Source organism: Nicotiana sylvestris, chromosome 9, assembly GCF_000393655.2.
Source record: "Nicotiana sylvestris chromosome 9, ASM39365v2, whole genome shotgun sequence".
Taxonomy (NCBI): Eukaryota; Viridiplantae; Streptophyta; class Magnoliopsida; order Solanales; family Solanaceae; genus Nicotiana; species Nicotiana sylvestris.
The window spans coordinates 99,561,405-99,577,814 of NC_091065.1; the positions used below are offsets into that span (position 1 = coordinate 99,561,405).

The 16,410-nt window shown below is 38.2% G+C and overlaps 1 protein-coding gene across 1 annotated transcript; it reads right to left on the reverse strand.

Annotated features, from left to right (window-relative positions):
- Positions 1-945: 945 nt before the first annotated feature.
- On the reverse strand, positions 946-1,933 carry LOC104210849 (GATA transcription factor 16-like). The gene is made up of 3 exons (XM_009759825.2): positions 1,695-1,933; positions 1,522-1,608; positions 946-1,421 (listed from the first exon to the last, which is right to left on the reverse strand). The coding sequence occupies exons 1-3, from the start codon at positions 1,719-1,721 to the stop codon at positions 1,182-1,184; spliced, it is 354 nt and encodes a 117-aa protein (XP_009758127.1). The 5' UTR covers positions 1,722-1,933; the 3' UTR covers positions 946-1,181.
- Between the last annotated feature and the right edge of the window lie 14,477 nt (positions 1,934-16,410).

The following is a 16,410-nucleotide window of genomic DNA, read 5'->3' on the forward strand; positions in this document are numbered from 1 at the left end:
CATAGCCATCGGCAACAACTACTATTTCACAACTATCATTGCCAAATATCCTTCGTACAATCAACGACCAAGCATCACTTTACAACTATCATCGAACTACCATTAGTGTCGCATGTCACTGCCTCTAGCCTTTAGAGTGTGGTCCATCAAAGAAGCGATTTATACAATACCATGTAAATTAATATTTTTGTAATATATTGTGGATATAATATTGTTTATGTATTTGAATTCTATAATTAGTTTTACATAAGGTTATAAAAGATTATTCACACTCGAATGAGGAGAAAACAGACAATCTTAAATGTTCAGTGTTTAAATCCAAAGACAAAATCTTAATTATCAAATATATTTAGATTCAAGAAGTTTAATTTTAATAAAAACAAAGGAGGTATGAGCCAAAAAAATTTAAAAAGCAAAATTCTTTCTTTCTTCCCCACTTCTCCACCAATTAAACAGCCATGTAACTCTTTCCCTTATATTCGTTCTCTTTTTCTCCTTTCTTCCCTTTTTCTTTGCCTAGCCTCCAAACACAATATCCTGTGGCGCAAGCTGACAATGACTATAAATGTGATGGTAGTAACGAATTTAATAATTTTGGCACACAGTTACGGCTGCATACTCAGAGTCGCCCTAGAGCAATAATCACTGGTGAGCCGAATGCACTTGACACCAACCAATTTTGAATTTTTTAATAGGGATATTACATGATGTTGATAGTACCAGTACCAACTCATGGGCGTTGAATTTAATATTCAGTAGTGACAAAATTAGCTGGATTTCTACTTTTGGGATGCCCAGTTTGAAAATTGAAATTTCCCTCGAGTCAAGAGAGGAGAGTTTCATGCTTTGTATGGTAATTAATGGAGTCTATCTAACAGATGCATTCAGAACTGAAAGATCCTCGACAGAAAGTACAAGTAACACGACAAAATTCCAAAGTCAAAATTTGAAAACAATTTGAATCAAACTCTAGATTCGAAATAGATCAAAAAGAGTCAAGATTTACTTCTACATTGGTTCATTCTCATCTGCTGCTGCTCTTCATTAGGCATTACAACTCATGAAACTCAGAATCAGAAAACTAGACTTAAATGGGTCAATTAATTAGTAAGAATACAAGGGGTTTCCACTTGGTGCTACTGCTACTATTACTAGGACTTAGGATTAGAGTAGTAATTTTCTTAAGCATAAACAGATCCACAGGAAAGAGCCATCAATAGTATCGCCGCTTGTTCTTCCTCTCTTAATTTGCCTCCCAATGTCATCAATTTCATCTTCAATGACTGTCCAATTTTTTCTCTACTGTTTTTTTCTCCACTGATTTTCCTCTTCTTCTTGCCTTTATCACTTCTTCCTTTGTCCAGACCTAAAAGCTGCCTCCTCTTCTTGTTGTATTTGATCCCACATGCGTTACATAACGACTAAGATACAAGTACAATTAAAAAAGTTAGAACTTTGATAAGGTAAGCAAACACAAGAAAACAAATTGGGTCGATAAGATTTTGAACTAGGAATTTTTACCTTAGGACCTGCTGGACCACTTCTCCAAAGAGGCGTTCTTGTGGTATGACAATCACAGCAAGTTTTCATTTCCTCTACTTGTGATCCCTAAAAAATCAAAGAAAACATGAGATCAGCAATCAGAATCAGAAATGAAAAGCCAAAGGAGATTAATTGATATTCACTTGATTTACCTTTACTTCCGTCAGATCCATTCTCATGGGAAAAAATTTGTCCTAAATGGCTTAACAAATGCTACTGGAAATACCGATCAAGATCAAGTAAGTAAAAAGGGATCTGGAAGAGAAAGGAACAAGTTTAAAGGAGGCTACGTAAGATAAAAAAGATAGAGATTGAAAGGCGGGAGAAAGATTGGTACAAGAGTGAAAAATTTGTACCGTTAATGTGGAGTTTAGTGAGCTAAGAGAGAGACGATAGAAACTCTAGGTTGGAATGGCTAAAAATATAAGGGCAGGGGGGTTGTAAAGGACTAAAGGGGTAGGGAAGCTAAAACGGCGATATCTGGTGGACTGGAGACTAGTCAGCAGGACACGACATCATAGTTGACTCTAGATTCGAGTTTTGCAATTACACTATTACCTCTCTGGTTCCAATAGTTTCCTCTTCACAAATCTCAGCCGTAGAATTATTATTGATCCAACGTTCAGTCATTCGAACCTATGTTGTCTGCTAGTGCTAACGAGGGATGTGGTGGAAATACACACCAGTAGTGATGCCAACTTTCTTTTGTTATTCAAGAAGTGTGGGTAAGATGACAAAAGGCAAAACCATGGGCATGCCACAAGGTTGCTCTTAATTTGATAGTTTGGAGTAGTTCCTAAAATTTACGTTAAAGTGTATATCTCTTTTGTTCCTAAAGAATTATATCAACGGCCCACATGTAAAGCCAAAATATACCAGTAGCTACATCAAATGAAAGTGGATAGCCTGACCATCACTTCAATTATAAGATCAATAAATGGAGCTTCATTTGATAATTCTGGAAAAGGAGACATAGGAGGTGTTTTCCGAAACCATAAAAGTAACAGGATATTAGGATACAGCAAAGCATATTCGTTTCACGACTACTATATATGTTTGCAGAGTTAACACGGATTGCAGTTCATATCCCTTAGTCATTAAATTTGACTTAAAGGAGGTAATCAATATGCTACTCATGAATGGTAACGAATGCTATTCTCATCTAACTGATGGATGCAGGTCAATGATTATATAATTGCTTACCCGTAAAACGGAGTTGAATTTGAAACGGGGTTTATAAACAAGCGAATCGATTTGATCCTAAAATGACAAATAAATTAAATAAAATGCAAGACTTAGCTTTGAAATCGAGATAAGACAGCAAATAACTTGGTTCCGGGAGCAAAGCTTCCGAATGCAGTAATAAGAATATCAATAGATAAGAAATAAAGTGTTATTGAGCTTTTCAATAATATGTAGCATAAGTTTGTCACAAAATTCATCTCTTACCATGGATGTTGAAACCACTATTTATAGATGCACCTAGGGAACTAGGATCAAGCCCTTTTTAAATGACAATTATGGGGGCCATTGATGAATGTGTAACGGCAGGCTATGAATGCTGAAATTCTCTATAACGGATTGTGTATTTAATACTGAAGAATATCCTTCATTGAATGTCATCGGGTGGCAAAAATTCGTTTGTCTTTATTAGGAACATTCTCTTCAGGGTCTTCCCGGTGCCAACCAAAGTTCTTGTCCCCGGTCTTGATTTCTACCTGCCTCGCTTTCTATCTGTCTTCGATTCTATATGTTGCTATATTATTTGAATATTTAATGCGAACTAATTTTAACCTATACATATAGCCCCCTACTTTCCGGTGGCATATGTTTGTGTCATCGGGAAGTCGGTGAAGATACCTTTCTTAACGTAAAATTTTCTGATCCCTTCTGAAAAGTTTCTGACGCTTGATCAGACTTACGTCTCTCCGTAATTAATGCCCCGAACACGCATTACTCCGCGATTTAGCAATACTTTTGCCGGTTCTCGAGGTAATTATGGCCACGATTTTAGCCGCCTATTCCTTTACTTACACATCTCATATTCTTCTTTTACACTTTACAATTTTTTAAAGTCTCTCAACTCTCTACACTCAACCCTTTCTTGATTTCACTCTTCTTTTATCTTCTTTTCATACTTTGTACTTGTGCTGCTTGGCACGATTGTTATATAAAAGTTCTTTTCGTTCAAGCATTGCTCAAAGTTTACTTTTTTGCGTCGAATTATGCAAGGCTTCAAGTGCATTTTTTCCCGATAGCTTTTGGGTTCCGGGCATAAACTCTTCGGGAACCAACCCTTTACTGTGAGAGATTCATAAGAGAGGGCTCTTTTATGTTTACGGTGCTCTTGAAAAGGACGTCTCATGTTCATTCCGGCACTAGCATTTGAAGTATTTGATTAACTTTCAAATGACAAAATTAATTCATTGTTTGGACAAGAAACAAGATAAAAATAAAAGAACTTTATTTTATTCCTCCCATTTTCAAAATACATAAGCATTCATTGTGCTGAAAAGAAATTTTCATTACTTGTGGCTAATTTGTACAACTTATTTCTATGGAGCTGGCCGAGCAGTCCCCGGTCCGGATGATACATCTTTGTTCCTAGTTTTTGGTAGTCCCGATTTATGTGGCAGTAAGGTTGTCGTATTCTCATATCATCCCCCCTCCCCCCCCCCCCGTGTTCGAATGCGAAGAATGTGAATTGGAATATTGGAAGTCCTGTTCCTTTGATGATTCCACTAGTGAATGGTTGGATTATTTTTGGTCTAATAGCAAGCTTCATTTCTTGTTAGGAACTTTGCTACCGAGCCAAAGATTATCTAACCATATCCCTTAGTGGCTTGCATTGAAGGGGCACTCGTGAATGGTCGGATAGCTTTTGGTTATATAGCAAGCTTTGTTTCCTATTAGAAACTTTGCTATCGAGACAAAGACTATCTAATCATCCCGTAGTGGCTTGTTATTTAAAGGTCTTATTTTATGCTAATGTCGTTTCCTTCGTAGTATATTTTCTGTTGCTGTTTCGCTAAAAACCTTGCTAGAAAAATTCAATGTGACAACAACTGGATGAAGGAAAAAAGGGTGCAGCACATACTTTCAGTATAAGCGGTGCTCATAAGCAATAGTACCTTTTGAGATGTGTCATGTTCCATTTGCTCGGCAATTTTACTCCGTCTTGATTTTCCAATTCATAAGCTCATTTCCCGATGACAGTTGAAACCTAGTAGGGGCCTTCCAATGTCGGGCCCAACTTCCCTGCGTTGAGCTCTCCGGTGTTTTGAGTCACTTTCCTTAAAACTAAGTCCCCTACTTTGAAATAACTGAGATTAGCTCTTCGATTATAGTATTTTTCCATTCTTTGTTTCTGAGCCACCATCCTTATATGCACCAAGTCTCTGTATTCTTCCAGTAGCTCCCATCTAACCAGTAACACTTCATTATTTGCTTCTTCGTCCGCCTAAAAGTATCTCATGATAGGTTCTCCCACTTCTACCATGATCAGGGCTTCTGCTCCGTATACGAGAGAGAAAGATGTCTCTCTTGTGCTTGACTTGGCTGCCGTTTGGTATGCCCATAGAACTCCCGGTAACTCTCCGAAGCCATTTACCTTTGGTTGCTTCTTATCTCTTTTTGAGATTTTGAATAATCACCTAATTTGTCGATTCCGCTTGGCCGTTTGCGCTCGGGTGATATGGTGAAGATGTCATTCTTTTGATTTTCAAGTTTTTAAGGAACTTTGTAACTTTTGCGCCTATAAATTGCAGCCCGTTGTCGCAGGCCATTTCCTTTGGTATTCCGAACCTAAAAATTATGTTTTCTAACAGGAAATCGACCACTTCGCGCTTGCTAATTTTTTGGTAAGGACCTGCTTCAACCCACTTAGAGAAGTAATCAGTTAAAATCAAAAGAAATTTTACCTTACCGGGAGCCGACAGCAGCGGACCGACTATGTCCATTCCCCATTTCATGAATGACCAAGGCGACAATACTGAATGTAATAGTTCTGCCGGTTGATGCACAAACAGTGCGTGGCATTGACACTTGTTGCATTTTTTAACAAATGCCTTAGTGTCTTGTTCCATATAGGTCCAATAGTATCCTACCCTAGTTAACTTTAATACTAGCGAGTCTGCACCAAATTGATTTCCACAGATTCCTTTGTGAACTTCTTTCATGATGTAATTAGCCTCGGAGGCTCCTAAACATTGGGCCAACGGGCCTTGGAAAGACTTTCTATACAACTGGCCTCCTCTAAAGTTGTACCGAGCTGCTTTTAATATGGAGTGCCCAGGATGCCTTTGAATCTTCGGGTAGTTTGCCATGATCCAGATAGTCGATGATCTCATTTGTCCAGTCCCAGACCAAATTAGTTGCATTTACTTCATAATAGCCTTCCACATCCAATATTGAATGCATGAGCTGTACGACCTTACTGGAGTTAGATCCCTTTATTTCTGTGGTCGAGCCCACATTGGCTAGTGCGTCTCCTTATGCATTTTCTTCACTCGCGATGTGGGTGATTGACCATTCCCTAAACCATGTGAGTAGAGTGTTACAACCCATATTCACGTATGTTAGCTCATGCCATAAGGTAGTCAACGTAAATCCATGAAGAGATTATCTTTAAGATTATAAGAAGTTAATCCTATTGGTCTTAAATGATACAAAGGTGTATAAGGGTGGTTAACAAGTATTAAATATTAAACGAATCAAGGATATTATCAGCCGTATTTTTGGATAAACCTAGAGGTGCTTAATACACTCAAGAGGTAGTGTTTTAAGGTATTTGAATCATATAATATCCGTATTATAAGTTTTGAAGTCAAATGAGTTATGAGACAAAAGTCGACAAAAGTTGTCACAACTTAGGTTCATAATTTTACTTAAACATTAGATCAAATGTTACTATGCTTTTCTCCCAATTTACTTAGAATTATGGGGTAATATACCCACCAAATTGAAGATCTATGAGTCTAGTTTCCAACGCATTAAACCGTTCATCGATACGATATCGGAGCAGAGAGATATTTGCGTTTTCGTGAGACTGCGCCAAGCACCTCTCTATGGGGCCCACTTAGGCGGTTTAAGACATTTGGGTATATATATGATGCCTCCAACCCGTTTTAAGTCATGTTTTTCACGATATTCAGACTTTAGAATCCTAGGAACACCCTCTAAAGGTTCTCTCAAGATTCAAGACCCAAACAAAGGGCAAACAACACAAATCAAATGTCGGGAATCCCGTGGCACTAGTAAGTTTCTTTTTCTTCTTGTTGTTGCTCATTTTTGTGTTGTTCCAGCTCATGTGGGAGGTTGTTTTAAAAGGTTTATGTTCTATAAATACTTCCTCAAGTTCTTAATATCAACCCTAGGAAATTTCAAGCCTTCTAAAGTGGTTTTAGTGCCGAAAAACTCTAATTGACTGCTAGTTTCACTTTCTTGTTGTTGTGGCAGCATTGGAGGGATATTTCATGGAAAACTAAGGTCAAATTGGAGTTGTTCTTTCTGTATAAAGGTAAGGAACCTCTTACTCTATATGTATTTAAGATTATCCAAGTTGCAGCTAAGTCATTGAAGCTAGAACTTGTGAAATATATATCGAAAGGGTTGGTAGTAATGTTTTCGGTTGGTGTACTGCTTTGGGAGGTTCAATATGATTAACATTGATGTTGTTTGGGCTGTTTGGTGATTGTTTTCACTTGTGGAAGTCATATAAATAGGGGAGGTGTTGTCCTTTTCATCATAAAATAGGTTGTGGTCGGTACATAATAGTTACCACGCTTAAACGTTAACGATAGTGTCATTTCTCCTATTATAGACTAAGGAGTATTGACATTTGCATAGCTTGAGGTTGGGTAGTATATAAAAGGTATGTGAGGCTATCCCTTTCCTTCTTTTGCACGACTCCGATTATACATAATGTAATGAACGAGCTTCCAAAGATACTCTACTCTTAGAAGCTAGCAATACTTACATTGTTTCCCCTCTTATAGAACGATTAATGTTGATGTTGCTTCTCTTATTCTTATATTATCAAGGTTGTTGGTACTTCTTAATTCTTATAAGGCTCATAGTGAAGAGTTAGTCCTAATAACGTGTACAGAGGATACCGACCTTACGTCACTCCGAAAGGTTTAGAACATGATTCCATGAGTCGAGCATGCAGTATATATATATATATATATGTATCTATTTTACTCTACCTTACTCTATAGAGCCACGCTATAGTTAGTCAGGTACGATACCTATTGTGCAACCACTGATCAGTTGGATTTTACCGAGCTCCACATGGCTGGGTACGATTCTACCGAGCCTTATGATGGCCGGGTACGTTTTTACCGAGCCTATTACGGCCGGGTATGATATGATGATGCCCACAAAGGCGTATGTTTTAAAAGTTTATGCATATATACATATGTATCATGCATTGCATGTTAGTAGCCCTCAGAGGTACCCATACATTACAGGTTGTATATTCTCTATCCCTGTTTACATTACTGTTCGTACTTATGGTTCCCTGCCTTACATACTCAGTACTTTATTCGTACTGACGTCCTTTTATTTGTGGACGCTATATGTCGTGCTGCAGGTCCTGATAGACAGCCAGGCGCAGCTCCCCCACCACAGTAGGCGGTCCAATTCAGCGGTGATTGGCGAGATCCCTTCTTCCGACTTGCTGTGGTCTTGGTATGCATTTTTGTTATAGATATTATGGGTATGTCGAGGCCCTATTCCGGCAATGTTGCAACATTTATGTTCCTTTAGAGGTTCATAGACAAGTATCGATTCATGTATAGTTTGGTATGCTTTGTCAGTTGATTTTTGTTGTATAGTCTTTTATGGTAGCGTGGTAGCTCGTACCTTATATATAGTTTCTTGATTGTCTGGTTATCCCCTGGTGTGTATGTTCATATCATCATCTTTTGTTGTTAGTTGTCCATGATCCATGTCTACCAATTATATTGATCTCGTCGGCCCTAAAAGATAATAAAGAAGGTTAGATAAAATATACGTTGGTGCTCGGCAAGTATGGTCGGGTGCTAGTCATGGCCCTCCAGTTTGGGTCGTGACATAGAGTCTGGACTTTCACTACATATTGTTGATTGCGTTCCTTTTTGGTGTTGAAGATCATGTATACCTAATTTACTACCAGTTGGGAATCACATTTGATTTCAATGACCTCAGTGTCTAGTCCCCGGGCTAGTCCAAGTCTTGCAATCAAAGACTCATACTCGGCTTCATTGTTAGTCAAGGGAATAGTTCTTATGGCTTGCTACAGGGTTTCTCCCGTGGGCGTAATTAGTACTATCTCGAGCCCGGACCCTTTCACATTGGAAGATCCGTCGGTGAACAAGGTACTAACCCCTAATGTCATTTCCAACACCATCACCGCTTCTTTGGTGGCCAAAGGCAGCAGTCTGGAACTAAAATCGGCCATGAAATTAGCCAAAATTTGCGATTTGATTGCAGTCCTAGGTTTATACTCCATGTCGGATTCACTCATTTCGACTGCCCATCTGGCAAGTCGACCTGACAGTTCAGGTTTATGAAGGATATTCTGTAGGGGAAAGGTTGTCACTACGGCTATCGGGTGACACTGAAAATAAGGCCTAAGCTTTCAAGCGGCGACTACTATAGCTAAGGCCAATTTTTCGAGATGTGGGTAGCGAGTTTCTACTCCCGTTAAAGTTTTACTAACATAATAAATAGTAGATTGCATACCTTCGTCTTCGCGGACTAAAATGGCACTTACCGCTACCTTCGAGACCGCTAGGTAAATTAAAAATTATTTGCCTTCCTCCGGTTTCGATAGTAACGGAGGGCTCGATAAATACCTTTTCAAATCTTTCAAGTCCTGCTGGCATTCGGGAGTCTATTTGAGGTTGTTCTTTTTCAAAAGTGAGAAAAAGTGATGACATTTTTCTAAAGACTGGGAAATGAACCTGCTTAAGGCAGCTAATCTTCTAACAAATGTGGATTTTAACCACTTATTAGTACCTTCTTGCTTTAGTTTTAGTTCGAAAGTGTTGATTTTTATTCCCAAAACTAATAAAACTGTGCAAATTGTAGGAATGTTGGAGAATTGGACTTTAATAAAGAAAGCTAAATCCAAAAATGAGTGTTTTGGCTCATAAGGCAAGAAGGGCCGCAACAGGCCAAAAGTGTGGTCTGCATAAGTAATTCTGCGACTGCAGAAGAAAGCACGGACCGTAGCATTCTCTCTGCCATAGCCGATCTGGTGATTGATGCTCAGATGATGACTGAAGCAAAGTGCGGACCGCATACAAACTATGCGGCCGCAAAATATGGTCGCACTGACAAGAATTCAAATAGTTCAAAGAGTTTACAAAACGATCAAGTATGAAGCCTTGCCAAGAGTGCATCTGCAGAAGGAAAAGTGCGGCCACATACGCTGAAGTACAGCCACAAACCAAATTGTGTGGGCGCCGAAGTCTTCAACATGCAGATCTGAAGTGCGTACCGACCATGAAATTGTGCGGCTACTGAACCTCCCAAAGGGTATTTTTGTCAGGGAATTTTGGGCCACTATAAACAGACGGGAATCATTTTTTTAAGGTAAGTTTGGTAGTTTTTTGAGCTGTAGCCGTTGTAGTTTACCACTTTTGATAATTTTTGACTAATTTGGTTTAAAAACACATTAGTTTATCATTTTAATTTTGTATTATGGCTTTAATTAGTGTTTCTTTTTTATTCTTTTCCATTTCTATTATGAGTAGTTAGATATTTTCTAGGGTTGTGACCCAACCCTAGTGTATAAACCTTATGGGTAATTAATCTAATGCTTGCTTATGATTGAGTGTTTGTTATTTGGCCTTGTTTATGCTTTAATTCTAAACGTAATGGTTGCAAACATTCACTCATGCCTTTTTTGACTTGGTCTTTACTTGAGAAAGATGGACCTAGTCTTGAAAAACTTGGCTACGAAGAAATTGGGCTAGTTAAGGTTTTGACTAGCCTAATTAAAGGGTTTGAACTAGAGATAGGAAAACCCGACTTGAGCTTATACCAACTATTTGACTTAATACCCATTTGGGCTTGAGAAAGTTAAATTGGACAAAATCACTCTATGACCGAGAGGTATTGAGTGGGTAGCATAGAGTTGAGAGCTATAATACACCCCGATCACTAAAACAAGTGTTAATGTAATTAACCCATTAGGCTAACACCCAGGTGAAAGTTACATCCCTAGGCCTTTTACCCATTTGAAAAATAACAAAAATAATTAACCAATCTCTAGTTTTTCTTCTCTAGTTAATCACTGTTAGTATAGATTGCATAAGCAAATTACAACACCATCTTGTTTGGAAGAGTATTTGAGCTATTTCTTCTAGACTCATCAAGTGTACACTCTAACACCTACACTTAACTCCCTGAGGAAATCGACCCCTACTCATTATTATGTACTATTCTTCCAACAATCATTTCCACTCATTCTTGAGTGTGGATTGGGTGTGGATCGTCTTCCAATTAACCTCTGACCCTCTTTCACATTTGATAGCTAGTCAGGAATATCCTCGATGTCTTTAATTTTGTCGAGATTGACTTCGATCTCCCTTTGTGATACCAGGAAACCTAAGAACTTTCGAATGCACACTTTTCGGGGTTAAGCTTCATGTTGTGCTTTCTTAGGATATCAAAGGTTTCTTGGAGGAGATTAAGTTGATCACCTCTGGATTGAACCGATATCGAGCAATCGAGTTACTTCTTCTTTGACAAACATATTTCTGACCTCGGCAATAGGGCATTTTTCCTACCTTACCGGAGGGATGTTGGGGTCCATGCTTAATTTGTGCACAACCACTTCAAGCGGAATACCTATCATATCCTCATGCGACCACGCAAAACAATCAACATTAAATCTAAAAAATTCTATAAATCCTGACCTGATCTTGGGGTTTAGTCTTGTCCTCAAGTGGAACTTCCTCTCCAAGTACTTCTCAAACAATGAAACTTGTTCGAGTTCTTCCGCTGTGGATTTGGTTGCGTCCGTTTCTTCTGGTACCTAGAAATACCTTGGTACCTGATAGGATTCCGACGTCTCCTCCCCTTGTCGACTTCGTTTGGCTTGGGAGTAGGCTTCGGTTCCTATAATTGTTATGCTGCATGTTCCTTCTCTTTACTACTGGAAACCAAGATGGCGTTCATCTCCCTTACCGCCGGTTGATCTCCTTTTATTTGTTTAATTCCCTCTGGAGTTGGGAATTTCAGAAATTGATTGTATGTTGATGGCACAACCTTCATCTCGTGTAGCCATGGTCTTCCAAGAATAATGTTGTAGCCCATGTGTAAGGCCCCAGAAAAGTTTTTCTAGTAATTTAAGATTTTGCCGTGCCAAGGTAGGCTAATTATTTTATTTTGTGTGAAAATGAGGATTCATGATATAATGGATATCAATTGGATATGTTAATAAGCGTATAAGTCATATTAGAAGTGAATTGGTGTCTAAAGAGAGGCCTAAGTCTAAGCCAAGTTGGAAAATTTCATAATAAACGAAAGTTGTAAATGAGTGTGCACAAGACCTCACTTTGGACGATCATATATCATGTTATATAAGTAGTTGTGTGATGAACAACCTACCAAATTAAATCCCTTTGGGTCTAGTTTCCAACGCAATAAACTGTTCGTCATTTGGAGGTGTATACAAAAAGTTATAACCATTTTACCGGACATGCGTCACCAGCGCGCCCAGGAGCGCGGCCGCGGCGAACCGCAGCAAACCAAGATTTTTCTTCCTGTAAACCGTGGCAGAACGCAGTGGAACATGTAAAATGTCTAAAATACCCCTGGTCAGTGTAAAAACCGAAGGGGTATTACATTTCCTTCATTTTTTGATCATTCAAGCTCGAATTTTGGGGTTTTCTTCACCCTCTCAAGACCTCCAACCTCTCCCATCTTCAAGGTATGCAATCTTCATTAACTTGGTGTAAAATTCCATTATTCTTACACTAGTATTGATGAAGTCTACTCATAAAACACATAGATCTTCAAGAAATTCCTTTAAGAACTCAAAGGAGGGTTTTGCAAGATTTCTTCCAAAAGGTAATCCTACACCCTTAGACTTACATGTATGAATTTATTATAGGTATATGAGTGTGAATTAAGTATTGGGACTCTTGATGTGGTGATTAGAAGCCATAAGTTCCTAATATAAATACATAGTCATTATAGAGATTGGAAGGTGATTATTTGATGAAATTTTGTTGGTTGGGTGAAGATGGGTTGTCACACATATGTTATTGGAAGTTATAAATTAGTTAGGAATGATGGTGGAATGAATTGTTGGTTAATGGTGATAGTTGGGTGAACCAATACTATAGTTATGGGGTGTAAAGATCTATGCCTACAAGGTGTTTGATGATATGCCTAAATGACATAAGTTATGGAATTTATTACTAATATTGGCCCTATTGAATGTTGTATTGTAGATTGAGGTCGCTTAAGTGTATTGGATCATTGTAGTATCACTAAGGGAGAATTTGAGGCATGTATGGCTAACTTTAACTCTTGTAGAATCCCCTTGTTATGACGAGCATACGGTATGTGTACCTTGTATGAAAATATGTGTATTGATTGTCTCAGTTGATTTTCACGCCATCGTGTTATATGTGATTGTGAAAAGTGATTTGATGTGCCTACCTTATCATGTGCTAAGCTTGTAAATGTTTGAGGATGACGATATGAGAGTATGTGTTAACGAACGAAAGAACGTTAATGTATCCAAATGTGGGAATATGTATAATGGCTAAAACCCTGCATGGTAAGTAATTAAATAGGGTATTGTGAAATGACGTAAATGAGTTGAACGATTACGACAACACCTTGTACATGAATTACTGCTTGGTGACAATTATGGTGTCTTGGGCCCAAATGTATGAATTGTTGATATGAACTTGTGCTATTTTTGTGATTAATATGCCTTGAACGTTGTTGGTTAAGTCTCCCAATATAATGGTGTAAGTAAATGGCAACAAACCAAGTGTGTGTGTGTGTGTGAATGTGTTTATGTGGTAAGAGCTGTGTAACAAATGATGGAAAGAAATCGTAATTAATGCAATTGAAACAACTGTGGTAATATTATACGTGACTTGTCGCGGGCAATTATTGTTGTGACTTAAATTGTATAATGTCATGATTGGAAAAGAGTAATTCAAGAACAATTGGTGTGATTGCTTGCTTATGCCTTTGATGTGTGTTTTTATTGTGGTTTGGTGTATCCCCTCCTTTTTGGAAGAATCCGTTGTGTTTAAAGTTCCATTGTTAATAAACTTGAGGTGTATGATTTCTGATATTATATATGCACATGGTTCATGATTCCTCTCATGTGTACTTGACATCTTGAATTGAATGGCTTATTGTTGAAATTGATATTGATGTGAAATATGTGGAAATCATGTGAAATGTGGGAAAGAAAAGATTGAGTTATGAAATGTGGCCTAGTGCCAAGTATGATGTAATAATTGTGGCCCCAAGTGCCTATGAATTGATATATGTGAAATGAAGATTGGAATTGAGATGATTGATGGAAATGGTATTTATGTTTATGAAAATTCTTTGTGAATTGTTTTTGTTGTCATGTGAAATGTGATTATCCGGTGGGATCGGGTTGCGCGCCGCAACACGAAGTAATAAGGTGTGGGTTGTGGTGATAAGGGTGGCCGAGGTAATAAGGGTGGCCAAGTTAATAAGGATGGAAAAGTGATCGAAATCACTATTGAAATGAGAATATGTGAACGTTGTGGAATCATTAATGTGATGAAATATTGTTGAAAGGGAAAAAGGAGAGATTGTGGAACTTGTTTGGCTTTGGTTGTTCCTTTCATGTGCATTGGATTGTTGATTCTATTACTGTTTGTTATCTGTGTATTGATTGATTTTACTTGGGGTAAAGTTTGTTCATACATACCAGTACAATTCAAATGTACTGACGTCCCTTTTGCCGGGGCGCTACATTCGTGTTATGATTGTAGGTGTTTCTATAGCAGGCAATGATGGTCGCAACTAATGACGTATCTCCCTTTCAGCTGACTTGGTGAGCCCCACTCCATTTCGGGGTCCTGTACCATTGTTTATCATGTATGTTGTAATTTGAGGTATAGCCGAGCCTTGTCGCCGACATTTCCATATTAATCTTCAGTTTTACTTGGAGGCTCTGTAGATAGATTGTGGGTGGTGTTTGATGTTGGGGATTTAAGTAGAAATGTTGGTATTTGGAAGTCAAGTATTTTTTTAAGAAACTATAGATTTGTAATATTTTGGATATTATGGTTAAAACTGTAAATGGAACCAAAGTAAAAGTTGTTAATGAAATATTTTTCAGAGTTGTATAATGGAGTATATCTCCTCTTTGTTCAAGGGTGACTTTGGGTAGAATGAAATCTAGCAGGCTTGCTCAGTCGGGTTTACTCGGTTGAGCGCCGATCGCGCTCCTCGGTTTTGGGGCATGACAAACTTGGTATCAGAGCCTAAGGTTTTAAAGTGTCCTAGGATGTCTCGGAGCCGTGTCTAGTAGAGACCTTATTATCAGTGTGTTATCGACCACATCTATAATTTGGAGGCTACGTGGACATTTAGGAATGTTACCCTTTTTCAACACTCCAGATCGTGCGATAATGCTTGACTATAAGATTGTCTTCTAACTCGTGCGTTGAGATTCGAGATAAGTTTAAACGCTCTTTCGCCTATTTCAAGTAATGTTGTCATAGAGAATGACCAATGGGAAAGGCCTGAATATTAATGAGATGGCACGTGTATCATGTTGAACAAATTGTACGGATATATGAGATGCGTACATAGTACCAAAAGCATACTTTATATGAGAAAAATGTTTAAATTGATCACCCACCTCCAAAGAGACATTGACTTGATAAATGAGACGCGAGCTTATATGGCACATGTTGATAGCGTGGGAAGCATGTATATGATCCTAAGGTGTAAAAGAAAAATTTGTTATATAAGCATGTGATATATGTAAGGCATGACCAGGAGAGTAATGACAAACATGTAGGTCTCTCACGGGAGACAAGAAGTCATGAAATGAGAGTCAACTGAACCCATAATGAGAAGTTCCTTATGCTATGAATGTTATAAGAATCTCATAAGTGTATGAAGTTGTGTTACACTCCTAAAAGATATTGACATGAGGAATTGGAATCCCAAGTTCGTATGGCTGAATAAGAGTAGAGAACTTATGAGGTTAATACAATGTTGACTTCAATCTCCCTAATAGTCGAACATATATGTGAGGGATAGTGATATGAAACATATGTCCATGAAGTTGCTAAATTCAAGACTTGTGTCAAAATCTGGGGCATTCGCCCTAAGTGTGGGAGGAAGGGTCATAGTAAGGCCACTTAAATACAATGAAACAAGAGTAAGACCATGTATCTAGAAAGGTGATAATGCATAACGTGATTATCTGAAAGGATATGGTAATGATAGACCACTAGTACCTCCCCCCCAAAAAAATATGGAAGGTTAAGGAAGGTAAATTCTTCATACATGGCAATGTGAATGATAGGTCAACGATTCTAGAAATTAAGAGTATGTTTGTAAAGGAATTTTATACTTGTTAGAGGGTTAGGAACAATGGAACCTAAGACAAATGTGGAAGGTTGCGAGATTTTAGAATGGGAATGAATATTCCAGTTAGAAAGAAAAGATGGTACCAGCATATTGTTTGGGCCAGTGGCGCTTTCTGAATTGAATATGTATGAAGGGTGTTGATATGTGTTTTGAGAAGTGTTGAAAAGTAAAGAGAGATCATGAGAATGTTCACAAGGGAAAGTGGAGTGGTTTCTTAATCCTATAAGGCACACAAGGAGGAAAGAGGTTGACCAGGAAAGG